We start from the raw sequence: 27,774 nt of genomic DNA, 5'->3' as shown, positions 1-27,774 counted from the left end.
TTGTACCTGTATGATGTCTTTCAATTTAGGATTTAAATCTGTTCCATAGAACCTTATCCCTAAAACTATGTTTTGGCACACAGCCTCTCTCCTCTAATTTTATTGTGAGGAAATCGTTACAGAGTTCCTCCCGGAACTTTAGATTCAGTCCTAAAGGATGTGTCATGTTTGGAATCTAAAAACATTCATCCCAGTTACAATTTAAGCAAGGAAGAAAATAAAGTGCTAACAGATCTTTTCAGGGACAAGCCTGCTGATAAAGGTAGGGCAGTTGTCCTCCTTAATCTGAAAGATTATTTGGCTGATGTTAAGAGACAATTACACTTTCTCACACATAGATGCAAAGGAGACTTACTCCCATTTTGATCTCCCCCCTCACTCAATTCCTTGGCCTCTCTCTAATTTCAATACTGCTCTTTAACGCACAATCACTCCAAAAGAAAACCCACCTACTCCACGACCTCTTAACTGACTACAACCCCAAAATCTGCGCTATCACTGAGACATGGTTTAAGGCCCACGACACCCCTCTCATCAACCAGCTTCCTACAGACTCCTACGACTTTTTCTCCATTCCCTGCAGAAAGAAGAGAGGGGGTGGCCTTCTCCTCGCCGCAAAGAAGGAATTCAATCTCTCATCCCAAAAATGCAATCTACCCAACCAATACGAAATTGGCTTCTTCAAGTCCAAAGCGCTCCAAATTTGCCTTATCTACACCCCCCTGGCTTGCTAGAAAATGACTCCTCCCCTCTCATTGAGTTCTTTGCTGACAACCTCTCCCTAGACCTTCCTACCATCCTCCTTGGCGATTTTAACTTACATGTAGATACCACCCCGCAATCCCCTGCCTGTGAAGCGTTCATCTCCTCACTAGAAGCCATGGGTTTCACACAGATCATACACTCCCCCACCCATAAGGCCGGACACACTTTAGATCTCATTTTTACAAACTCTGCTGTCACTACCATGAACTCCCCTTCATGCCTTGCCGTACCCTGGTCCGACCACTCCATCATCCAAACCACCCTTGCATTGCAACAATCCTCCCTGCCCGCTCCTACCCAAGCACATTCCTTCAAATACCGTAAATCATGCCCACTAGACACCCTCACAATAGCATGCTCAGATATCTCAAACCAACTTGACCTATCTTCAGCTGACAATGCCTTCACCTCCTGGATTGACAGCACCCTCAATATAGCAAACACACACTGCCCTCTCACTGTGAAAACCATCAAACCTGCTCATCCAAATAGAAAACCCTGGTACTCAACTGAACTCAAGAAACGCAAAACCCTCCTCAGAACATCAGAAAGACACTGGCGTAAACATCCCTCCCCAGCATCTAAAACAGCCTACTACCAACTTATGCACCAATACAGGAAAGCTACTCTCTCGTCCAAATGAGAATACTACGCCACAAAAATCCATAGATTCCAATACAACCCCAAGGCGCTCTTTTCTTTGATCTCCAGCCTCACCAACTCCCCCCATACACAAACACAATCCTCCTCTGCAATAAATCGATGCAATGAACTTGCACAATTTTTCTGAAACAAAGTCTCATCCCTCACTGCACGTTTCTCCTCGAACCCTAACAACGTGACGCTGCCCACTTTCAACATATCAGCTACCCTTTCCTCCTTTGATGCATCCTCTTCCCTAAAAATAGAAACTATCCTGCGAAAGATGAGACCCTCCTCCCATCCCTCCGAAACTATCCCTACCAGACATCTCCTATCTATTCCCAAAGTCATCGCCAAACCACTCTCCTCCATCTGCAACCTTTCATTAGAACAAGGCACGGTTCCCAACCTCCTAAAACAGATGGTGGTCAAACCCATCCTTAAAAAACCCAATCTTGATCCCTCCACTCTAGCCAATTTTAGACCCATCTCCAATCTCCCTTTCCTGTCCAAAATCCTAGAAAAATTAGTCAACTCTCGTCTATCTGAATACCTTGAACAATACAACATTCTTCCTTCCACACAATATGGCTTTCGAAAAAATCTGAGCACCAAAAAACTACTACTTTCCCTGACTGACACCGTCATCAAAGGCTTCGACACGGAGTTCATTTCTCATTGCCATGCTAGACATCTCTGCTGCTTTTGATACTGTGAATCACACTATCATAATCAACATCCTCTGCAATATTGGAATCTCCGGCACCGCCCTTTCCTGGATTATTTCATACTTACAAAATCGTCACTACACAGTCTCCATTGATAGCCATGAATCCAACCCTATGAGCCTTAACCAAGGTGTGCCCCAGGGCTCCTCTCTCTCATCCACTCTTTTCAACATTTACATGCTTCCCCTCACTACCCTCCTCACCAAACTTGGTTTCGAACACTTCATCTACGCAGATGATGTTCAAATTCAGTTCCCCTTTACAGACTCACTGCAAACTGCTCTTCAAAACTGGGAATCATGCCTGACCGCCATCAACAGACTACTCACCGACATGCACCTTGCACTCAACCCCCAAAAAACTGAACTCCTCATCCTCTCCAACAAGCGTCCACTATCTTCCATTCCCCTTGCCTACTCCGCCACGACATTCCCCACTCACACCTGTAGTCTGGGTGTCCTCATCGACAATCAACTCTCTTTCAAACCCTTCATCAAATCCATCCTAAGTGACTGCTATCTCAAACTACAAACTATAAAAAAACTCAGACCCCTTCTCTACTTCACTGATTTTCGCACAGTATTACAATCTATTATTTTCTCCAAGATTGACTACTGTAACTCTCTTTTTCTTGGCTTCCCTGCCACATATACCAAACCTCTACAACTCCTACAAAATGCCTCAGCACGCATCCTCACTAATTCCAAAAAATGTGACCACATTACACCAACTCTTATCGATCTCCACTGGCTACATTCTCGAATCCTTTTCAAGGCTCTCTCACTCATCCACAAAAGTATCACTAATGAAAACTCTGACTGGATCAACCCTCCCCTTCTTCCTCGCACCTCCACCCGTCCAACCCGTACTGCTCTCCAAGGAACCCTACGTACCCCTTCCATTAAATCCACCAAACTCAGCTCCACAATGAACAGAGCCTTCTCCCTAGCAGGTCCCACCCTTTGGAATTCCATGCCCCCTGACCTACGCACTGAAACCTCCACAGCTAAATTAAAAAAAAAAAACTAAAAACCTGACTGTTCATACAGGCCTTTCCTTCCTCCATGAACCGCCTTCCTGAAACCACCTATACCATTGAGTACACCTCCTTTATCTTCCAGCACTCCCTGCTGCTACTTCCGTTTTTAGCAACACTCTCCTTCCCCTCCTCTTCCTCTCCTGCCCTCTGATCTTAACGCTTTTGCAACCTTACTCTTGTCTAATATTTTGTAAATGGTCCATCTTTGCCTTGCCAGTTACCGAAGTTGCATATCTTTTACGATTTGCCCCGTTTGCCTTCCTAGTTTCCAAGCTGTAATTAATCTATTTGTCTCTTACTTTTGTAAATACTATTAATTTGCTTTTAGATGTTTGCTGTTCCCTAGTTCACAGTTTGTGTTCCATGTAAAGGCAATGCCTAAAGTTTTTAGTTATCTGTAAACCGATACGATGTGCAAACGGTTGTCGGTATATAAAAGTTTCTAAATAAATAAATAAAAATTATCAGATAAAATTTGTCATAAGCTATTGCCGTTGGAGCCTACAAGATGCCTTCAATAGATCTTACTTTAAAAGCTCTACAGAAAGGTTTTTTGACTTCTTAAGAACACTAATTTTTAAACAAATCAAGTCCATGTATGCCAACCTCCATAAGACTCATTAACCCACTAGAACATCCAATTATTGCTGCTAAGGATTGTCTTTAGAACCTTTTAACGATCTACGTTGATCAATTTCTGAAACTGTTTATATCTGGGATTCCTTCTTATATATGTGACACCACACGTTTTATTAATCTGTTGGAAGAACATCCAGAAGATTTACAGGATTGTTTTTTGGTGACCTTAGATATTAATTCTCTAGATACCTCCATCCCTCAGGAAGATGAATTGTTTTGAAAAAAATTTTGGATTCAAACCCTATGCTCAGTTTATGAAGCTTTCATTTGAACAGTTAGCATCATAAGATCTAAAAGAAACAGGACATTTAAAAGGGTCCTGATTGAAATGTGTACTCCAGATGATACATCTTTTCCATTTAAAATTGTAAGTTCTTCTAGTAGAGTACTTCCCTGAAGCAAGAACTTTCCTAACCTCTATAAGGTATCTGCACATATGACATTAGCTGACTTCCAATCTCCAAACTGTTAGAGCCAAAGATCAAAGAAGATTCCTGCTGCACTGAATGATGAGAGTTAGAAATATCCTCAATCTTATTGGTTGATAAAGAGCTAAGCATTGCAGATATAGAAGCCAAATCCTATGAGACTGAAAGGGGCTATGAAAATAATGTGCCATCCTCCCCTTTTCAGTTTTTGGGCTGTCCTGGATATCAGTGGAATTGGGTGAAAGGAATTTTTGATTCCATGAAATGGATAAAGAATCCGTTGCACAATCTCTCTCTTGTTTGTCTCTTGGAACACTTTATTGGAACTTTATTGCTGAGGGAGATTGCAAAAAGATCTATTAGCAGAGTGCCCAAAGCTGAAAAAGTTCCTGCACTATTTGAGTGCATAATGACCATTTGTACTGTTGAAACTGGAGACTTAAGGTGTCTATATGATTTTGGTCTTCGGGAACGTAGGCAGCTAGAAAAAACATTCTCTAAGAAACTGCCTATTTTCAAATCTTTGCAGTTTCTAAGTATATAAGAACATAAGAAATTGCCATGCTGGGTCAGACCAAGGGTCCATCAAGCCCAGCATCCTGTTTCCAACAGAGGCCAAACCAGGTCACAAGAACCTGGCAAGTACCCAAACACCAAGAAGATCCCATGCTACTGATGCAATTAATAGCAGTGGCTATTACCTAAGTAAGCTTGATTAATAGTAGTTAATAGACTTCTCCTGCAAGAACTTATCCAAATCTTTTTTGAACCCAGCTACACTAACTGCACTAACCATGCCCTCTGGCAACAAATTCCAGAGCTTAATTGTGCGTTGAGTGAAAAAGAATTTTCTCCGATTAGTCTTAAATGTGCTACTTGCTAATTTTATGGAATGTCCCCAGGCCTTTGTGTGGGTGTGAGAGTGAATGCAGGAGGTCATGGGTAAGCAGCTTCTGTCCTGGAGTACCACAAGCAGGCCTGGTCTCCAGGATATCCACAATGAACACGCCTGAGACAAAACCCTTCTCCCCGCTAGCTGAAGTAAAACATTGCTGCTACCTGGTTGTCTAGATCAACATCATTCTTGTTACTCAGTCATGGCATGAATACTTTTAGAGCAATACAATTGCTCTTAATTCTAATTGATTTATATGAAGCATCTTCTCTTTGAATGACCAAGTTCCTTGGTAGCAGAGACCTCTCAGGTGAGCTCCCTAACAGTGACTGGAAGCATCTGTGGTAAGATTTTTTTGAATCTGTGCTTGTTGAAAAAAAAAAAAATCGATTTTTGGGTAGGTTCAAATAGTCTAACCACAAGCTAAGAAACTGGTCATGATTGACGGATATTTTCATTTTGTCTAATATTGGTTCAAGATGTTGGTTCCACTGGAACTTCAGCTGCTACCGAGCCCATCTCATGTGGAGACATGCAAAGCATGTGTCAAACTGTTCCCACTGTATGGCCAAGAGCCAAACAGGAATTTCAGGTTGCTTTATGCAGTTGAGAATTATTTTGGACAATTTGTTTGCCCTCTTCTGAAGCAGAAATACTTTTCCTTTCAATGTGTCGATGTGCTCCTGTAAAGTCTATTACAGGGGAAAGTGTTGTGTTGGATTTTGGGAAATTGATAAGAAAACCTAGGGAATGAGCAAAACTCAGTGAGGAAGGAGGAAGAATGGATCCTCTTGAAGGAAATGACTTGATATGAGCCAATTGCCCAGGTAGGGAAAAACAAAAATATTGTTTAATTTTAGGTGAGGAATAACAACTAAAAGACACATTGTAAAAACTCTGGATGCCCCTGAAAGACTAAAAAGGAGAACATGGTATGACTGTTCATTTGTAGTGACTGACTGCTATGGTGAAAGACATTCCCTGTGAGCGCTGTGAATTAAGGTGTGGGTGTAAGCAATTTTCAGGCTGATACAGAGCGACTGGCCACACATTTCTGACCCGCGTCTAAAAACATAAGAACATGCCATACTGGGTCAGACCAAGGGTCCATCAAGCCCAGCATCCTGTTTCCAACAGTGGCCAATCCAGGCCATAAGAACCTGGCAAGTACCCCAAAACTAAGTCTATGCCATGATACCGGTGCTAGTAATAGCAGTGGCTATTTTCTAAGTCAACTTAATTAATAGCAGGTAATGGACTTCTCCGCCAAGAACTTATCCAATCCTTTTTTAAACATAGCTATACTAACTGCACTAACCACATCCTCTGGCAAAAAATTCCAGAGTTTAATTGTGCGTTGAGTGAAAAAGAACTTTCTCCGATTAGTTTTAAATGTTCCACATACTAACTTCATGGAGTGCCCCCTAGTCTTTCTATTATCCGAGAGAGTAAATAACCAATTCATATCTACCCGTTCTAGACCTCTCATGATTTTAAACACCTCTATCATATCCCCCCCTCAACCATCTCTTCTCCAAGCTGAAAAGTCCTAACCTCTTTAGTCTTTCCTCATAGGGGAGTTGTTCCATTCCCCTTATCATTTTGGTAGCCCTTCTCTGTACCTTCTCCATCGCAATTATATCCTTTTTGAGATGCGGCAACCAGAATTGTACACAGTATTCAAGGTGTGGTCTCACCATGGAGTGATACAGAGGCATTATGACATTTTTCGTTTTATTCACCATTCCCTTTCTAATAATTCCCAACATTCTGTTTGCTTTTTTTGACTGCCGCAGCACACTGAACCGACGATTTCAATGTGTTATCCATTATGACGCTTAGATCTCTTTCTCGGGTAGTAGCACCTAATATGGAACCTAACATTGTGTAACTATAGCATGGGTTATTTTTCCCTATCACCTTGCACTTACCCACATTAAATTTCATCTGCCATTTTGATGCCCAATTTTCCAGCCTCACAAGGTCTTCCTGCAATTTATCACAATCTGCTTGTGATTTAACTACTCTGAACAATTTTGTATCATCTGCAAATTTGATTACCTCACTCGTCGTATTTCTTTCCAGATCATTTATAAATATATTGAAAAGTAAGGGTCCCAATACAGATCCCTGAGGCACTCCACTGCCCACTCCCTTCCACTGAAAAAATTGTCCATTTAATCCTAACTCTCTGTTTCCAGTTTTTTAGCCAGTTTGTAATCCACGAAAGGACATCGCCACCATCCCATGACTTTTTACTTTTCCTAGAAGCCTCTCATGAGGAACTTTGTCAAACGCCTTCTGAAAATCCAAGTATACTACATCTACCAGTTCACCTTTATCCACATGTTTATTAACTCCTTCAAAAACGTTAAGCAGATTTGTGAGGAAAAACTTGTCTTGGGTAAAGCCATGCTGACTTTGTTCCATTAAACCATGTCTTTCTATATGTTCTGTGATTTTGATGTTTAGAACACTTTCCACTATTTTTCCTGGCACAGAAGTCAGGCTAACTGGTCTGTAGTTTCCCGGATCGCCCCTGGAGCCCTTTTTAAATATTGGGGTTACATTAGCTATCCTCCAGTCTTCAGGTACAATGGATAATTTTAATGATAGGTTACAAATTTTTACCAACAGGTCTGAAATTTCATTTTTTAGTTCCTTCAGAACCCTGGAGTGTATACCATCCGGTCCAGGTGATTTACTACTCTTCAGTTTGTCAATCAGGCCTACCACATCTTTTAGGTTCACCGTGATTTGGTTCAGTCCATCTGAATCATTACCCATGAAAACCTTCTCCAGTACGGGTACCTCCCCCCTAACATCCTCTTCAGTAAACACCTAAGCAAAGAAATCATTTAATCTTTCCGTGATGTCCTTATCTTCTCTAAGTGCCCCTTTAACTCCTCAATCATCTAACGGTCCAGCTGACTCCCTCACAGGCTTTCTGCTTCAGATATATTTTAAAAAGTTTTTACTGTGAGTTTTTGCCTCTACAGCCAACTTCTTTTCAAATTCTCTCTTAGCCTGACTTATCAAGATGGTGCCGGCCGTCCATTGCTCCTACCATGTGACAGGGGCCGACCAATGGCACAGATAGCCCCTGTGACATAGTAAGGGCAAAGGGCCATTGGCGCCATTTTGATTACTGGCAGCTGACGGATGGCCCAAATGCAGGAGATCGCTCCCAGACCCCCGCTGGACCACCCAGGGACTTTTGGCAAGTCTTGGGGGGGGGGGCAGGAGAGTGGGGGTTGTAGTTCATTAAATTTAAAGGGTTGGGATGGGGGTTTTTTTGCTTTGTTTTTCCCACAGAAAGAGAACAAAGTTTTCTGATCCAGGGAGTGGACTGAAATGGCCCTCCCCAGACCCGAAAACGAAATGGGGACACAAAAAAATGTTATGCAGTCCCCTAATTTGCTCCATAAGATGCACAGATGCCTGGGAACAGAGCCGGTTTAGCACACTATTTTTTTTTTTTAATTTTCCCCCTCTGAATCCTGGGTGCATCTTATGGAGCGAAAAATATGGTAAGTCAGAGGAACCAAAAATAAAAAAAACTGCCTGCTGGTCAGCGGGTTAGAAGAACGGATGCTCAATTTTACCGGCATCCGTGTTCCTAACCTGTGGCTGTCAGCGGGTTCGGAAACAGATGCCGGTAAAATAGAGCGTCGGTTGTCAGGACCCGCTGACAGACACCTTTTCGCTAATAAGGAGGCAGTAGGGATGTGCTATTGTCCCTAGCACCTCCTTAATAGCACACCACCTTATTTAAATAGAAAATCGTGTGCCCAGGAAAGGTGCCTGGGCATATATCTGGAGAGCGGGCATTTAACACAGAGTGCTAGCTCTCCTGCATTGTTTGCTGTATCGGCCTGTTTGAGATCCAATGATGCAAGTCAACTGTCTTCTAACTGGGGAAGGATAGTGCCTAGACAGTTCAAACTCAACTTTTCTCTTTAGGAATTTGTTGAGATTTTTGAAGTTTAAGATGGATCACAAATCTCCTGCGTTTTAATGGAATCAGGAAATAAGCAGAATAGTTCCCCCCTTCTTGTAGTGGAACCAGTTCCACTGCAGTGGCTATTAGGAGGGACACCAGCTCCTGCTGATGCAATCAGAGTTCTTCAGACTCTAAAGAATTCTTCTTAGGAGGGTTGTTTGGGAGACAACATGTAAGATTTAATCTGTAGCCTTGTTTGATAGTTTTAATACCCAGTAGTCTGTTATCAAGGACCATATTGGACTGCAGTATTGCATCTTCTTCCCACTAAAGACTATCAGAGTTTAATTGGAAAGATTTTTTTTAGTTAGACTGCAGTCAAAAAATCTAATTAAATTTTAGTTTTATTTATTTAAAATAATTTCTTTTCCACCTATAATAAGACACCCATGCTAAGCGGATACAACCAAATCAAATACAACAGGCACAATAATAAAACCTGGCTGATGGCTCTGCAGAAGACGAGGGCATAATGATAGGGATAATGATGATATCTTTTTCTAGAGTAAAAGTATTGACTTCCATGAGGCTCTTGATGTTTTTTTCTGGAAGCAGAGAGTTTAGGTGTAATAGCTGCTGAAAAGGTGAGCAGAGTAAGCAAAGTTGCTTACCTGTAAAAGACATTCTCCAAGGACAGCAGAATGAAAGTTCCACAGATGGGGAATACTTAGTTACAGAGTGCCCCAAATGAAAAATAGAGGAAATAACAAAAAATGGTGCCAACAGGCAAAAACATTTTTGGGTAGCAACAAGCCATTTTTAATTTTCCTTTAAAAAAAAAAATAATAATAAGGGCAGCCTGAAAACCAAAACTCAATCTGTTCGCTACCACGTTCTCGATTCCGGCCAGGTAGATGGCCCACAGCACCATCCCATGGGATAGGGCCCAAGACTAGATCTGGACCGCTTCCTGACACAAGAGGTAAGATCCTGTTCCTCCCTGCTTGTTGACATACCACATGGCTACTTGATTGTTGGTCTGGATCAGGACAACTTTGCTGGAAGCTGATCTCTGAAAGTCCATTGCACATACCTGATCGCCAGAAGCTCCAAGAAGTTGATTAGATAATTATGTTCCTGAAAGGACCACAGTCCCTGGGTGCCGAGCCCATCTACATGAGTTCCCCATCCTAGGGTAGATGCATCCATGTTTAGCATAATTTGAGCAGGGAGACTTCGAAAGGAAATCCCTGTTCAAGATTGGAAAGTCCCTGCCACCAAGACAAGGAGTCCTTGAGAGATGGGATAACTCGGATGCAATCCTGGAGGCTCTCAGTGGCCTGGCACCATAGTGACCTCAGGGTCACTATGGTGCCAGGCCAGTCTCCACATGGAGACTGGCCACATGTGGAGACTGGCACATGTGGCCAGTCTCCACATGTGCCAGGCTGATACCTGCTGGCTCTGTTGCACTTCTGTCGCAATGGTCGCCAGAGCAACAGCCCTCTGACATGGCAGAAAGTTCCTGGCTTTAGCCATATTTAGGAGGGCTCCAAACAAGTCCAATTGAGGTAATGGACTGAGATGGGACTTTGGGTAGTTGACAATGAACCCTAGTGACTCCAACACCCGAATGGTCAAGCGCATGGACCAGACTCTGAAAGATGTAGAAGGTAATTAAGTAGTTTTGTGTGGAGCAGGAAAATGGGTCTAGGGTATTTTCCCCTACACCAAAAGGCAAATTTCTACTTCAAATCATAGGATTTCTTTGTGGAATCATACCTAGAAGCCAAAAGAGATAACATCCTCAGAGATTCAGGGGTTGCAGAGCTACCCCTTATAGCTATGAGGGCTAGTGACCCAAAGTTGAGATGATGAAACATTCCCTGATCCTAAATGATGAGAGACTGGAAATTCCCATCTGAGTGAATTCCTGATTGATAATTTCCACAGGAGCAGAAATCAAATATCTTGGCCAATGGGGGGGGGGCAATAAGAATTATAGTTCCCTGGTCTCTTCTGAGAAGCTTTTAAACTAGATGACCGGGAAAAGTAAACAGCTGCTCAGGAGTGCATGGTTTGGAGCGATATAACCTTGAAGGATACTAACAACAAGGAAGTTAGGGCTTCCCGATACAGAGGTTGCAAATATACAAGAGTGGTCCAGGTACTGTTAAGTAATAAGTAGAGTTGAAAGATTCCAAATTACCCCTCTCAACTGATAAACAGGTTGTTAATTCAAACAAAAAACATATTTTGAAGTATCTGTATACAAATGCTAGAAGTCTAAAAAACATTTTGAACTTCTCTTTTATTAAGAATTTGTTCAAATCCCTCTGGTCTAGGATAGGATGGAGTTCCTTGTCTTCTTCGGTATCAGGAAATACTTGGAGTAAATTTCCCTCCTTTCCCCTGTTGGAATGGGTTCAACCACATTGGCCTCCAAGATGGAGGAGAGCTCCTTTTGTAGCAGTATCTGATAATGAGAAACATACCAAAAGCTTCTTGTTGGGTGATTTGGTAGCTTTCGTAATAGATGTAATCTGTATCCATTTCTGATTATGCTGAGAACAAGTATCTGAGGATGCTCTGGGTCAATAGTTTACGTAAAACCTCAGCCTCCTCATGATAGGAACTTCCTTTGACACAGATACTTGGATCCGGCTATTCTCCCCCTAATACAGTCAAAACCCTATTCCAAGTTTTGTCTGAGATGCTGACTGTGGCTTCTGGGCCCTCTGCTCTCTGAGAAAAAAAGTGAGGTCTGTGCTGTTGACGGGGACGAGGAGGTGGAGAATAACGTCTCCGCAGAGGATAGAAAGGTCTTTTTGGCACCCTTCTCAAATACCTCCTGGATGAGGAAGTGGATCTGAAGTGGCAGTGAAAGGATGTGAAGTATTGTGCAGTGGTCTTTCATTTGAGTTACCGCTTCTTTGCCCATATTTCCAAAGAGATTCTCCCCATTGCAAAGTACATCAGCGAGCCTGTTCTGGACATTTTGTCCTAGGCCCCCAGTCATGCAGGTGTGCTAGCACCAATATACATCATACAGACTAGATATCATTTGGAAAACATCAAAGGCCAAGTGGGCCATGTGCTTTCAACATGCCATCTCTTTGTCTATTAGAGAATCCAAGGCATCAAGCTGATCTAGAGGAATCTGTTCTGACAACCTCATTTATTTACTTGTTTAAAATATTTAGGACTTGTCTATCTAATATCCTACTTAATCCACAGCAGAGATTCCACACCAAGTGCAAAACTTCTATACCACAATAAATACTTGGTGATAATATTTAACTTAGATGTTCACTGAAAATCAATTCAATTTTTATTTTTAATTTAATAAAAAAAATTTTAGGAGATGGGAATGGTTTCATAGAATGTATACGGCAACCCCCTTGGTGCCTTTAATGCTTTAATCATAAACACATCCTCCAACCTCCATTTTTTATTTTATTTTAACAAATTATGTTTAAAAATCTTTGAAAATTGAATTTCAGTAAATATCACTTTTTAATCCTTTGGTTATTATTAATTTGTTTCCATCCTCTTCTCTCTGTACAAACGTACTACTAATTATTCATGCAAACCGTCAGAAATAGATGTGCTGTACTTAGCTTTAGAAAGTCTTGAATTAATCCCGACTTGCGCAAGTTTCAACATGAAAATGTCTTCATCAGGGTTCATTCATATCCTTTTTCTTTTTGCCAAGAATCCAACTCTGTCCATTAATTTTTTATTTTTCCGGTGCTCAAACAAGAAAGAATTTCCCATGCCAAACTGTGAAATGAGAGGAATGGAAAGGCTCGAACGGAGAACGTATGAGACTTGTAAGCACGAAATATAGGTTCCATTCCGTGACTAGTGAAAATAGAGGCAGCTTGATCAGTGGATAATCCATGGTAAGCTGACTCAAAAGGGGTTTACCATTAATCGGGTATCCCCACTCCCAAATGATACACCAATTGGAACAGAGGTGTACCCATGTGGAAGATGTCTGGGGAGCAGAATCCAAGGGAGCAAGAGAAAAGAGTGGTGTAGAAAAAGAAAAAGGGGAATACCCTTTTGTATGCGTCATGTGGTAAATCATGCCATTTTGAATGGTAGGATTGGTGTGTGGAAGGTTTCGTGATGCTACCAGTACCTGAGAACATCAGTGAGTCTACGACTTGAGACTGACTTGTGAGAAGGCGAATTGGTTACTGGTGTGATAGATTGAGAAGTATGGGAAGCGTACTGGTCTTGGCTAGGACGTGGGTCTGAGGAACAGTGAACTCCGTCCCAGTTCAACATTAGAAGAATGCTGGCTATGAGAGGCAGCAGAAGAGACACATTTAAGAGGCCCTTGTTGGAAGAAAAGCGTCTATAAGAACACAATGGAAACATGTGTAGGGAGTAAAATCTGTGCACCATATAGTTCGATTCGGACGCAGAGGGCAAGTTCGGTTGACCTCAGCTTTAGAAGATCTTTCTCGCTACACATGTAGTCCGAGACCATTCGAGAGGATGGAAACCTATATGGAGAAGGTCTGCTAGTGCGTTCAGTAAATCTCTTAGATAAGTGGCCCGAGGATACATGGAGTGAGCAAGGGCCAAGGATAGAGCTGCGCAGCTTCCTTGCAGAGCAGCTAAGATGTTGAGCGTGCTTGTGTGTTGGAAAGCACATTGTCCCTATGTTGTCTGTCTGTATGCACAAAGATTTGTTGCAGAGGCAGTATTGGATGGCATAAGGGTATAACGCATGGCTACAAGCTCCAGGAAGTTCATGTGAAACTGTGCCTGGAGTGGAGTAGACTCATTTTGGGTTGAGAAACTTTTAGGTCAAATTTACAACCCTGAGTAAATATGAGCATGAGCAGAATCAGACTAGGTTTTGGTTCTAGATCTGCAATATGGATGAGGGACGAAAGCGGTTGAACAGCTTAGACCCACTGATAATGGAATTTCACTGAATCTAACCCATAGGAGTTTTGGATCTATGAGGAAAGTGCATAGTGAAAAAAACCCCATGGCCCGACAATGAAGAATTGAGGGGCTGAGGTTATGGAAAATGCACGCAGGGACATTTATTTATTTATTTTTAATTTTTATATACCGACATTCTTACATCAAATGCAAATCATACCGGTTTACATAAAACATAAAAGCAGGAAATATATTTCCATAGTCAAATACAATGAACATTTATAAAAATTGTTAACAAGCCATAAGGTAAGAACTTTTTTTTTTTTTCATTTATTTATTATTAGTTATTTATTAATTGTTATTTTATCTATTTATTATTTACTTCTTAATTGTTAACATTATTATATATTTTTTCCTGTTATTTTGGATTAACCATGTTCATTGTAAACTGCTAACTTGAAGCGATAGTTACTGTTCATTGTAAACCGGGGTGATATGTATATTATACAGGAACCCCGGTATATAAACCCTTAAATAAATAAATAAATAAATAAATAAGGTAAGAACTTGGAAAAAAAAATTAATTAACAGAAAAAATAAATGAAAGAATTTTAAATGAAGCACAAAGGGTTGCACGAAGGGGAGAACCCCTTTGTTGCGCCCCTTCAGAGCGCGACGCATGGCACCTGGTGGTGAGGCGCTTTTCAACTGCCGGAGCTCTCAGTGACGTCGGGGGGGGGGGCGGGGGGGGGGGGGGGGGGGGGGGGGGGGGGGGGGGCGTGGTCACACATCTCACCATTTCCCCTCACCTCCTGATGTTCATTTCCTTTTTTTAATTTTTTTGGTTTTCATGTTGCTGTTAACTTCTTGCGGGGGCCCGAGGATGGAGGGTGGCCTCCCCGCTCGCCGGCGCCTGGTGGTGAGGCGCTTTTCAACTGCCGGAGCTCTCAGTGACGTCGGTGGGGGGGGGGGGGGCGTGGTCACACATGTAAGAATTTATTAGAATGTCTGTGTGTATGCTGGACAGGAAGGTAATTATGACTGTGGTGTCCAGAAGTGTTGTATAAGGGATTTACGGCAGTGACAGTAATCCCAGTTAGTAAATGTATAGTGAGTCATGAAGAAGTTAGAGCTCCTTGCGTGGACAGACAGTGGTTATGCAGCTGTCCATGCAAGGAAAAGCGTGAATGCACTCCGCAGAGAAACAGCAGTCACCGATAGTGATTCAATGAATACCCCAGTTGCCGAAGCTAGTGCAACCGGCAGAGCTTGGGAATGTAATATTGTTGACTCACCATGAAGCACATAGAAAGATTAGAGGTAATGTACTTACTGCGATATGGAAGCATGGTGACAACAGATACCATTTTACCTGTGCCTTCTGAAGAAAGTTGGTATTTCTGAGGTCCAGGATGGGCGGAGAATAACTACTTTCTGTTGAAAGAAAGAATAGTGTAATTAAAACTCCCCAACCCCCTCCCCCCCTCTGCACTTTGTAGCGTCCGTGGGAGAGTACTGGGAACTTTGGTACAAGGTGGGGTGGCCGCTCTGATATCTGGCCAGTTGGGAGACCAGGAGATGTCGAACTGGAGGGGCTGATGTAATCTGGATATCATGTAACCTCCCTCGGTAGCGTGAGCGGTAAAGTCTTCCCCGCATTTCTGTGTGCTGTACAAGGAGACATCAAGACCTGTCAACAGGCTTTGAGATGGACTTGCACTTGAGGCAGTATTTGCTGGATCTCGTGTTTAGTAGATCAGCGAATGCACCTGGAACAACCACCTTTGGTTCTGAAGAAGGAACAAGAAGCCAGAGCATTAATCAGTACAGAGCCTCGTTGCTGAAGAAGGGAGGATGCCCTGATGCAATTCCAAAGAAATGATAGAGAGGTTCTCTTGGTATTGTGGCCGACATAGCTGGCATAGCGATATGTGACACTAATATGGTTCTTGTAAGGTACATGACCTAGAACTTTTCAAACCATGTGGCTCGAATTAGAGAACACATCTCAATGGGAATAGCGCAGAAGCGGGTACTTACCATCCGACGTGGATCGCTGAAGGACGAGCCGGTGAAGATTTCTGGCTCCGTGGATTTCAGGAGTCATCGAGGGAGTAGACGCCTGTCTCAACTCTGATGCCTGGTATGGTGGTGCAGGTATAGAGGAGACAGGCTGAGAGTGGCTAGCGCTACCACGGTAGTATTTTGTGGAGGGCCACAATCCCCCACCGATGTCGGTGGGGTACGCCTCAGGAACAGGGGAGCCTATTAACAGCTCGTGAACCCGGCCCTCGTCGCAGCAGCTCGATGTCTCGTGACGCCAGTGCAGAATTCTTCGGAACTCATTCCGGTGTTTCTGGAGCACCAAGGACTGCCAATACTGTGCGGAACAGTGTATATGGCAGTGGTGATGTTGCTCGGCACGAACACTGTCCGGCATCAAGAAGGATAGCACCAATGTGCTAGATGGCGTCTGTGGCAGACGGTCACCGTGTCGGTGACAATGCATGCCACGGTGCTCGGCCCGGTCTTTCCCCAGCGCTGAGATGAATGCCCTCGCTGTCTTGGCTGGCAACTGATGACGGACTGTCAGCATGCCTGCACTGCTCCTGGCACTATGTAGTGTCGTAGGCTAATTTATTTATTTATTTATTTATGATTTTTATATACCGACCTTCTCAATACAAGTATCAAATCAGGTCGGTTTCCATAGAACAAAACTGTCGCGGTTAAGGCGTTACAATAAACAGAGTTTCTGCACATAAGAACATAAATAAATATTACATAGACAACAATAACTCGTCAAAATAACGTGAATAAATATAGGGAATGGCTAAAAAAGGGGTAGTGTAACTTGGGATATACAGTTAACAGAAAACTGTGTTGCTTTAATAAGAACCCAACGCATGGAGCACTGTGTTTAGGCGAGGGCATTACCTGGTGGTGCTATGTCGGTATTGACGGTGTCGATGGCGGCCTAAGCGGCCTTGAGGGTATCGTCAAAAAAATATACGAAAAAACGTCGATGACTCAGCCAGAGCAATGATGACAGTGACGGAAGCACTGACGGCATTGGCATAGGTATCTATGGGAACGATGTGGCATCGAATAATCGAAAAAACATCGTTGGCATCAGAAAAATGATACCGGCATCGACGGAGTCTATGACCGCATCAATAGGAATGTTGAAGACACCCATGGAAACAACATAAGCGTCGTTTCCATCGATGTGTGGACTACCCTGGTTGAGGCAACACCAACCTCACCTGGACTGGGGTAGTTTGCAACTGGTGAAATGGAGCCCCTACTGCCAACGCAACTGTCTATCGACTGTTCATCCACCCAACCTTATCACATCTGAGTCCATGAAGATCCCAGCTGCCTAACCCAAGCAATACACAAAATTTCTTGACGTCTTTAGCAAACAACAAGCCGAGACTCTACCACCACATCGTTCCTACGATTGTGAAATTGAATTAATCCCGGGTAAGGAGCCTCCCAGGGGGAGAGTCTATACCCTATCTGAACCCGAATCAAGAGCCATGACAATATATCCAAGAAAATCTGGCAAGAGGATTTGTTAAACCTTCCTCCTCTCCGGCAGGAGCAGGATTTTTTTTTTGTTAAAAAGAAGGATGGATCATTACGGCCGTGACTTGACTATAGAGGACTAAATGCCATAACAAAGAAAAACAGATATCCGATTCTGCTAATATCAGAACTTTTTGATCGTCTAAAAGGAGCAAAATATTTTTCGAAACTCGATCTGTGTGGAGCTTATAATTTAGTCCGAATCCGGGAACAGGATGAATGGAAGATGGCCTTTAACATGCATGATGGACACTACGAGTATCGGGTCATGCCGTTCGGCCTATGTAATACCCCGGCAGTTTTCCAGAATATGATTTATGACATTTTTCGTGACCTGCTATATTCCTATGTCATTGTTTACCTGGACGACATCCTAATTTTTTCTAAAGATCTACAACACCAACTTCATGTCAAGCAAGTTCTACAACGTCTTCGAGACAACAAATTATTTGTGAAACTGGATAAATGTCTCTTCCATTAGAAGGCGTTACCATTCCTGGGATATATTGTTTCACAAGAAGGCTTACGCATGGATCCGGAGAAACTTAAAGCCATTTTGGACTGGTCTCAACCCACTGGATTGAAGGCTTTACAGAGATTTTTGGGGTTTTCTAATTATTATCGACAATTCATTTCCGATTACTCTACATTAGTAGCCCCCCTTACTGCCTTAAAGAAAAAAGCACCAATTCAGAACTGGCCCGTGGAAGCCATTCAGGCGTTCAGCAGCTAAAACAAGAATTTACCAAAAATCCTTGCCTTATACGACCTGACCCAGCTAAGTCTTTCATTGTAGAGGTAGATGCCTCAGCCGTATAGGTGTTGGAGCTATTTGCTTACAACCTTCTGATTCTGGAACACTACATACCTGTGCCTATTTTTCCAAAAAATTTTCACCGGCGGAGAAGAATTATGCCATAGGAGAACGGGAATTATTGGCGATCAAGGCAGCTCTGGAGGAATGGAGACATCTTCTAGAGGGGGCCAAACATACTGTTCAGATCTATACGGACCACAAGAATCTCGCCTACCTATAGCAGGCTCAACGTTTAAATCCCAGACAAGCTCGTTGGGCATTATTTTTCAGTCGGTTTGACTTTAAGATACATTTTCGGGCTGCTAGAAGAACATTAGAGCAGATGCATTATCTCGAAGTTTTATTCCTGAAGATACTGAGGAACCATGTCGCCATATAATCGATCCAGCCAGGATAATGGTGGCAGCCACCTTTACAGTTCTGGTGGGAAAAACTGTAGTACCTAAGAGACTTCGACAAAAAGTTCTTCAATGGGCTCATGATTCCCAGTTCGCAGGACATCCGGGGATCCATAGAACTAGAGACCTTGTCTCACGCTCTTATTGGTGGCCTAAATGGAGATCTGATGTGAAGAGTTATGTGGACTCCTGCGCTACTTGTGCTGCCCATAAGATTCCGCAACAACGACCGGCTGGATTACTGCAACCACTACCTATTCCAAATATACCCTGGTCACAGACTTTATAACCGACCTTCCTCCGTCAGAAGGAAATACTGTGATTTGGGTGGTCATTGACCGGTTTTCTAGAATGGCCCAATTTATCCCTCTCCCCGGGCTACCCACCGCCTCAGAATTGGCTCAACTGTTTGTACGGCACATTTTCCGTATCCATGGCTTATCCTCTAGTATTGTGTCAGACAGGGGGGTGCAATTTACAGCGAAATTTTGGAGGAATTTATGCAAGAAACTTCAGATTAAGTTAGAATTTTCATCAGCCTACCATCCTCAGTCCAACGGGTTAACAGAACGCACCAATCAGTCTCTAAAAACCTTCTTACGATGCTATGTGAATCAAAGACACGATGACTGGGCATCCTTGTTACCCTGGGCCGAACTATCACATAATAACCATGTTACCCAAGCAAGTGGAACTTCACCTTTCTTTTTAGTCTTTGGGAGACATCCATGGATTCCTCTTCCTATTGCCACACCCTCATCCTGCCCAGCTGTGGATAAAATGGTACAATCTATGACCAAACTTTGGGAGGAGATATGAAAACTGCTGAGACGAACTTCCAGTAGAATTAAAACCAAGGCCAACAAAAAGAGGAGAAAGGGCCCTTCCCTTCAACCAGGGGACTTGGTGTGGTTAAGTACTAGGAACCTTAAGTTACATACCCCATCCCTAAAATTTGCACCTAAATATGTGGGACCATTTCCGGTGATCAAACAAATTAATGAAGTTGCCTTTAAACTCCAGTTGCCTCCCACTCTTCGTATCCATAATGTGTTCCACATCTCTTTACTAAAACCAGCAGTATTGTCCTGGCCTTCTAAAAGAATCAAGAAAATCACTCCCTCTTTGATACAGGACGACAACATATGAGATTAAAGAAATATTGGACTCCAGGAGACTTAGAGGGTGAATACAATATTTAATAGCATGGAAAAATTTTGGTCCTGAGGAAAATTCCTGGGAACCACGTGAGAATATCCAGGCATCTCGGTTACTTCGACGATTTCACCAAAAATTTCCTCATAAACCTGGTCCGGGGAATTGCAGGAGAGAGTCTTGCGGGAGAGGTACTGTCACCACTCACGATCAGCAGGGTCCCGGCTCTTTGACGTTTCCAGCGCATGGCGTCATCGGGCGGCAGCGGCGTTCCACTACGGGACTCGGGCCGAGACTCCACCCCCTTTAAGCACGTCATCTCCGGAGGTCCGGCGAATTGCGCGGGAGAACCTCAGTACTTAAAGCCCTGACTTCAGTATAACCTCGCCTCAGCTACAGGCTTCTTGTACTGGTGCTCTTTTTGGATTCTGTTGCCTTGCTGCCTGCCTCGACCTGCACCGGACTTGGATACTCTTGCTTGCTACCTGCCTCGACCTGGACCGGACTTGGATACTCTTTACCTAGCTGCCTGCCTCGACCCGGACCGGACTTGGTTGCCTTGCTCCCTGCCTCGACCCGGACCGGACTTGGATACTCTTGCCTTGCTACCCGCCTCGATCTGGACCAGACTTGGATACTCTTGCTTGCTACCTGCCTTGACCCGGACCGGACTTGGATACTCTTGCGTAGCTGCTTGGTTGACCTGGACCAGAGTTGGACTTCCGCTTGGCCGAGGTAAGACTGTTAACCATCAAGGATTCACTAAATCGTAACACAGAGAAGGGCTACCAAAATGATAAGGGGAATGGAACAGCTCCCCTATGAGGAAAGACTAAAGAGGTTAGGACTTTTCAGCTTGGAGAAGAGATGGCTGAGGGGGGATATGATAAAGATGTTTAAAATCATGAGAGGTCTAGAACGGGTGGATGTGAATCGGTTGTTTACTCTTTCGGATGGTAGAGAGACTGGGGGGGGGGGGGGCAACTCCATGGGGATAGCGTGGGGCACATTTGAAACTAGTCGGAGAAGGTTCTTTTTTACTCAGCGAACGGTTGAACTCTGGAGTTTGTTGCCAGAGGATGTGGTTAGTGCAGTTAGTATAGATGTGTTTAAAAAAGGATTTGATAAGTTCTTGGAGGAGAAGTCCATTACCTGCTATTAAGTTCACTTAGAGAACAGCCACTGCCATTAGCAATGGTAACATGGAATAGACTTAGTTTTTGGGTACTTGCCAGGTTCTTATGGCCTCGATTGGCCACTGTTGGAAACATGATGCTGGGCTTGATGGACCCTTGGTCTGACCCAGTATGGCATTTTCTTATGTTCTTAAGTCGTGAAGTCCAACTGGACCCCAAATTTCTTGCAGAGTGCTCTCCAATGAATTCTTTGCTTCCGTGTTTACTAATGAGGATGTTGGGGAGATACCAGTTCCGGAGATGGTTTTCAGGGATGATGAGTCAGATGAACTGAATGAAATCACTGTGAACCTGGAAGATGTAGTAGGCCAGACTGACAAACTGAAGAGTAGCAAATCACCTGGACGGGATGGTATGCATCCTAGGGTACTGAAGGAACTAAAAAATGAAATTTCTGATTTATTAGTAAAAATTTGTAACCTATCATTAAAATCATCCATTGTACCTGAAGACTGGAGGGTAGCCAATGTAACCCCAATATTTAAAAAAGACTCCCAGGGTGATCTGGGTAACTCTAGACCAGTGAGCCTAACTTCAGTGCCGGGAAAAATAGTGGAAACTATTCTGAAGATCAAAATCGTAGAGCATATAGAAAGACATGATTTAATGGAACACAGTCAACATGGATTTACCCAAGGGAAGTCTTGCCTAACAAATCTGCTTCATTTTTTTGAAGGGGTTAATAAACATGTGGATAAAGTTGAACCGGTAAATGTAGTGTATTTGGATTTTCAGAAGGCGTCTGACAAAGTCCCTCATGAGAGGCTTCTACGAAAACTAAAAAGTCATGGGATAGGAGGCGATGTCCTTTCGTGGATTACAAATTGGTTAAAAGACAGGAAACAGAGTAGGATTAAATGGTCAATTTTCTCAGTGGAAAAGGGTAAACAGTGGAGTGCCTCAGGGATCTGTACTTGGACCAGTGCTTTTCAATATATATATAAATGATCTGGAAAGGAATACGACGAGTGAGGTTATCAAATTTGCAGATGATACAAAATTATTCAGAGTAGTTAAATCACAAGCAGACTGTGATACATTACAGGAGGACCTTGCAAGACTGGAAGATTGGGCATCCAAATGGCAGATGAAATTTAATGTGGACAAGTGCAAGGTGTTGCATATAGGGAAAAATAACTCTTGCTGTAGTTACACGATGTTAGGTTCCATATTAGGAGCTACCACCCAGGAAAAAGATCTAGGCATCATAGTGGATAATACTTTAAAATTGTCAGCTCAGTGTGCTGCAGCAGTCAAAAAAGCAAACAGAATGTTAGGAATTATTAGGAAGGGAATGGTTAATAAAATGGAAAATGTCATAATGCCTCTTTATCGCTCCATGGTGAGACCACTCCTTGAATACTGTGTACAATTCTGGTCGCCACATCTCAAAAAAGGTATAGTTGCAATGGAGAAGGTACAGAGAAGGGCAACCAAAATGATAAAGGGGAAGGAACAGCTCCCCTATGAGGAAAGGCTGAAGAGGTTAGGGCTGTTCAGCTTGGAGAAGAGACGGCTGAGGGGGGATATATGATAGAGGTCTTTAAGATCATGAGAGGTCTTGAACGAGTAGATGTGACTTGGTTATTTACACTTTCGAATAATAGAAGGACTAGGGGGCATTCCATGAAGTTAGCAAGAAGCACATTTAAGACTAATTGGAGAAAATTGTTTTTCACTCAACGCACAATAAAGCTCTGGAATTTGTTCCCAGAGGATGTGGTTAGTGCAGTTAGTGTAGCTGGGCTCAAAAAAGGTTTGGATAAGTTCTTGGAGGAGAAGTCCATTAATGGCTATTAATCAAGTTGACTTAGGGAATAGCCACTGCTATTAATTGCATCAGTAGCATGGGATCTTCTTAGTGTTTGGATAATTGCCAGGTTCTTGTGGCCTGGTTTGGCCTCTGTTGGAAACAGGATGCTGGGTTTGATGGACCCTTGGTCTGACCCAGCATGGCAATTTCTTATGTTCTTAACCACTGTCAGTTTAGGCTCCTTGCCTAGGTAAAACACACACACAAAATAAAAAATAATAAAAACCCCCAACAAATTTCTGATTCTGGCCTCTTGGCCCTTTACTCAGAACCACTTAGAGAGGTTTGATTCAGCAATAGGTTTCTGGCTTCCTAAAACGGTTCTGACAAAGGTTTGCCTAATATGTCAGGGCTGAATATTTACAGAGAAAGTAGGCCAGGAAAAGATCAGTCTTCAGTGTAATAGTTGAGTGATTACAGAATACAGCACAGTCCTACACTTTTAAAAGCATCAGGATTTAAGCAGCAATATGAGGCCAGTGATGTTTTCTCTCTTACCAAAGAAGCAAGTCACAGCTAGTTATTATGGTAGTCTAGCTGACAAACAGATAATTTACAGATGGAAAAACCCCTCCTTATGTTACCAATCTGGCTCTCTGGGTTCAACACACACTGCTGCAGTTCTGTCACACCCTGGCTCTTCCTAGGTTCTGTGGAAGACTTGCTTTCTTGGGGCATGGTTTAGTTACATGAATCAAGATTTTTCCCTGTACCTGCCTGAAGTCCCTAAGGCAACAGGACTTTGTCTTAAAGCATATGGGGGACAAACTTAAAAATCTAAACAGGTATTTCCTGTATGAAATGGTTGAAAATATCAATCTCTGTGGGGTAATAATTAAAATGGGGTTTTATTATTGGTCTTGCTTCCCCCCTATTCCCTCAGTTAACATGGCTAAAAGTATGCATGTTGAATGATAGCACATATATTTCTAGGTGTGTACTTGGGGCAGGGATAGGAAAATAGGAATGGAATTCCTATTTTCAAAGTCCCCACAAAATTCATACAAAATTCAGTTTTTTATCTACCAAGCTCCTGAACCATGCATCTTTTCAGAAACACCCTATGATTAAAGCCTGAGTTTTACCTGTTAGTTTTAGAAAAAGTTAACAATGTAGAATATCTTGATGAAACATAAATGCAACAGTGCTTCAGACTAAAACAAAACGGGTTATAACAATGCTATCACTCATCTTCAATCAACTCCACTTATAATTGTCTCTGTAGACAATAATAAAAGTGAAGGACCACATACTGTCATTTATTATGCATATCTGCAATCTCCTTGTTTTGATCTAAATGTAAACTATTAGTACAAATGAATTCAGAAAAAATACTAAACATCTAAACTTACCTTTTGAAGATCATCAGGACCCATAGTTAAAAGATGAGGTAAAGTTATTTTATTGGCCTAAGCAAAGCAGAAGATTTTATGTTATTAATTTAGATGATGTATTTAAACAATGTGCTTTATAATATTAAAGTGCTATAGGTTCACTGGTGCAATTTCTGAATTTGCTCAATGGCAGTGGTAGAGAAATGACATTACAGAATAATGGAGGGCTACAAAAGATGAGATGGAAATGAGGAACTGAAATAAGTCAGGAGGAAAGAAGGTGAATTTAACCTATGCTTGAATTGGTATCTAATGGAGACACTGATAGAGAAGTATGATCAAAGACATGTTTGAAGTTTAGGTATGCAGCACATGATGCGAGGATACCATGGATCAGTAAGTTTTAGTGAATGAAAAAGAAGAGTATATTCTGTAAATATTAAGTAATACTGCAAGTCCTGGCAACCTTATTATGGAAAGTGAGGGACACATTGGAATAAAAAAAACACTTAACTACAGGCTGATAGAGACTCAGATAGAAGGATTTTGAAATTAAAAGGAAAGTATCACTTAAGGAGGAGGAAAGAATTAGGGGAGCAGTACAGGATAGAACAGAAGCTCTATTTTTTTTATATAGTACTGTCCTCTGGCAGTCAGGACTAGCCAGAGAACAGACTCCAAGCTGGACTCTGGCAATAATCTTTGTAAGTTTCTTTATTGTTAAGCAATAATAAACAAAACAGTTAGCTGGCTTGAGCACTTCAACAAAAACAATCGTAACTTACAGTTCGTATTCTTGAGGCTTGTCTCTCCTTTATCTCTATGGCCATGGTCTCTTATCCCCACTTGCAAGACACCACCCTATCTCAGAATCCCTTGTGGGTTTGAGAGTTGACCACTGATAAAAATAGCTGTACCCAGTCCTTTAAGATATTCTGAGGGAGTTCCTTACATGCTCTCTCACATTCCCTTCACCTCAGCTCAGCCTTGTCAGGCCAGATGTTCAGCTGTGCCAGGGCTAATTCCCAGTTCTTCTTCACCAGTGACTCACTCTTGGGTTGGCTACACTGATCCCCTGGTGAGCTGGGCCCAAAAAGGTCATAAACTGGGAACAACCGCATTCCAGAATAATTGGGTATGGGAGCTCAGGAAAGACTCCCGCTTACATAATGGCTTGACCTGCAATGGTCATCAGTAGAACCTGACTGGTTTGTATTCCTGTTTGTATCCATGTTCGCAGGTGTCTCTCTTTTCTGGTGTTTGATGTAGTCTTTTTGGAGGAGGTCCACACAAACGAGAGTCTTGCCAGCCCCTAAATCCACCAACGCTTCGGTGAGGACTTCGTCCAGTTCCACCTGGATCACAAACTCCTTATGAGGCTGATGAGGGATACCCACTAAACTACAGTTTTGTAGCTTTGCGAATGTGTTCACCTACTCTTCTTCCCATTTTTCATTCTCATTCTGGGGTTCTGTTATTGCCCTCTTCTCTTTCTTGCATTGTTCCCCCAGCTAGAGTTCGCATTTTTTGTCATTTAACCATGAACACTTTGACATTATGGTCCAGAGCTTTATAAAAAGAGCATGCCCACTGTGTGAGTTCATTTTCTGCCTTTAATTACCTTGAGGGCTCTTTATTTTCAGCCTTTCCAAATGGGCAGCAGTCCTCCTGATGACCATTCCCCACACAAAAGGCAGAGAAGGAAAAATAGTCCACAGTTCTGTTCATGGGCTGATTTGAACTTCCTGAGGTGCTTTTCTTCTTCTGGGGCAAGGATTTTTCCTTCTGTGGAGTTTTTCTTTACCCCAGAGACTTTGTCTAGTGTTGATGAGGTCACTAAGCTGACGACCTTAACTTCCAGCCCCTGAAAACGTCAGTCCCTTGCTAACTGACCTCTCTGGCTACAGTTCAAGCATGTGGAAGAGACTGTGGTCTGGGTTCTTGGTATACAAGACAAGATCTTTGCTTCTGAGGGACGCTGCTGGAAAGCTTCACTCTCTGTGATTTGCCAGGAAGTTTGTGTGGCTTGTCTTTTTAGCCTGCTTACCACATTGGGCACTAACTGGGCCTGGTGGAAGGCGTCTACCACTTGTAGTACTCTTTCCAATATGAGCCCTGTGTGTTGGCAGTCAAGCCCATCTGAGAATTGTTCCAGAAGCACCTGTCAGGCTACTTCAAGGCCAGTCTTTGCTTCCATCCTTGCCACTTCCAGCTTGTATACTTCAGGCAATGAAAAAGACTTCGGGGGCACTCCCCAGGCTGCAGGAATCCCTATCAGACCTGCTGCCAGTATGTTTCTAGGGTATTGCCAGCTCTTTTCAGGAAAGTAGCTTTGTTTCTGCATACGTAGCTATCCTGTCTCAACTGGCTGCTTGGAAAGCTGCTTGACTTCTGCCTGTGAGTAAATTAGCCAAGTACGTAATCCAATTGGCTTCGGGCCAAGCTCAAAAGCGGGCAGTCCCCTCAAAGTTTCTCAGGAAGACCTCCGGTTCCTCACCTGCCTTTATTTTAAACAGGGTGCGAGGTAATGGATTTGCCTGGGTTAAAATGGCCACAGTGGTCTGCACGTCTAGTGCCACCTGAGTTAACACTGTGTTTTGCTGCACAAGTTGCCCTTGCAGCGCCTGCTGCTGGTCTAGTTGAGTCTATATGGCATTTTGTAATTGCAGCTGCCTTATAGCCAGAATCTGGATCACCTGCTTTCATGTTCCTTGTTTTCTGAGCTACTTCCCTGCTGGCTCTCTCTCCAGACAGGAGAATGAGAAAAAATTTAAAAAAATCCTGCTAGCCCGTTTGGCCCTGACTCACTTGACCCCTGACTGCGCAGGTAGAGCTAACCCCTTTAGCCTACAGTAGCTTCAGTTGGGAGAGTGAAACTGCAAGGTCCCAGGAGAAGGGGGGTGGGGGGGAGGAAGCGGCTTTGTAGGGGTTTTTTTTTTCTCTGCTGTGGTTGTGGGCTTTTCCTATGCTTCCTGCTTAGGCAAGAAATCCCACTTGTAACATCATATGTGATGCCGAGCGGTAAGTCTAGCCAGAGAACAGACCCCAGGCTGGACTCTGGCAATAATCTTATAAGTATCTTTATTGTTAAGCAATAGTAAACAGTCTGTATTTTCAATATAGGTAAAATAAAAATTATTTTAATAAATAAAGTAAACAGTTAGCTTGTTTGAGCACACAACAAAAACTATTGTAACTTACAGTTCATATTTCAAGGCTTTTGTCTCTCTACAGGGCCTCCTTCATCCCTCTGGCCTGGTCTCCACCCTATTCCAGAATCCCTTACGGGCTTGAAAGTTAAGGAGGACCAGTACAGATAGCTGTACCCAGTTCTTTAAGGTATTTTGAGGACATTCCCTTACATGCTCCCTCACAAGCACACTTCTCAGAACAAGTTACATAATCAGCACAATAAATAGGAGTTGCAAAATCAAAATATTCACCATTCATGAACAGAGCACAGAGGCAGGCAAATGGTTCAAT

General features: G+C 42.8%; 1 protein-coding gene across 3 annotated transcripts in view; it reads right to left on the bottom strand.

Moving 5' to 3' along the window:
- Positions 1-27,774, bottom strand: part of ASZ1 (ankyrin repeat, SAM and basic leucine zipper domain containing 1) — a 434,600-nt gene that overhangs the window by 93,012 nt on the left and 313,814 nt on the right. For all 3 annotated transcript variants that reach the window (XR_003858727.1, XM_029616793.1, XM_029616795.1), the window contains exon 9: positions 24,310-24,366. Coding sequence is in view for 2 of the 3 variants with exons in the window: in XM_029616793.1 (XP_029472653.1) it covers positions 24,310-24,366 (57 nt within the window). In the remaining variant the exon portion in view is untranslated. The remainder of the gene's footprint in view (positions 1-24,309; positions 24,367-27,774) is intronic.

Source organism: Rhinatrema bivittatum, chromosome 9 (assembly GCF_901001135.1).
Source record: "Rhinatrema bivittatum chromosome 9, aRhiBiv1.1, whole genome shotgun sequence".
NCBI classification, from domain to species: Eukaryota; Metazoa; Chordata; class Amphibia; order Gymnophiona; family Rhinatrematidae; genus Rhinatrema; species Rhinatrema bivittatum.
The sequence above is the reverse complement of the archived record's forward strand: the minus strand, read 5'-3'. Positions and strand labels throughout refer to the sequence as shown.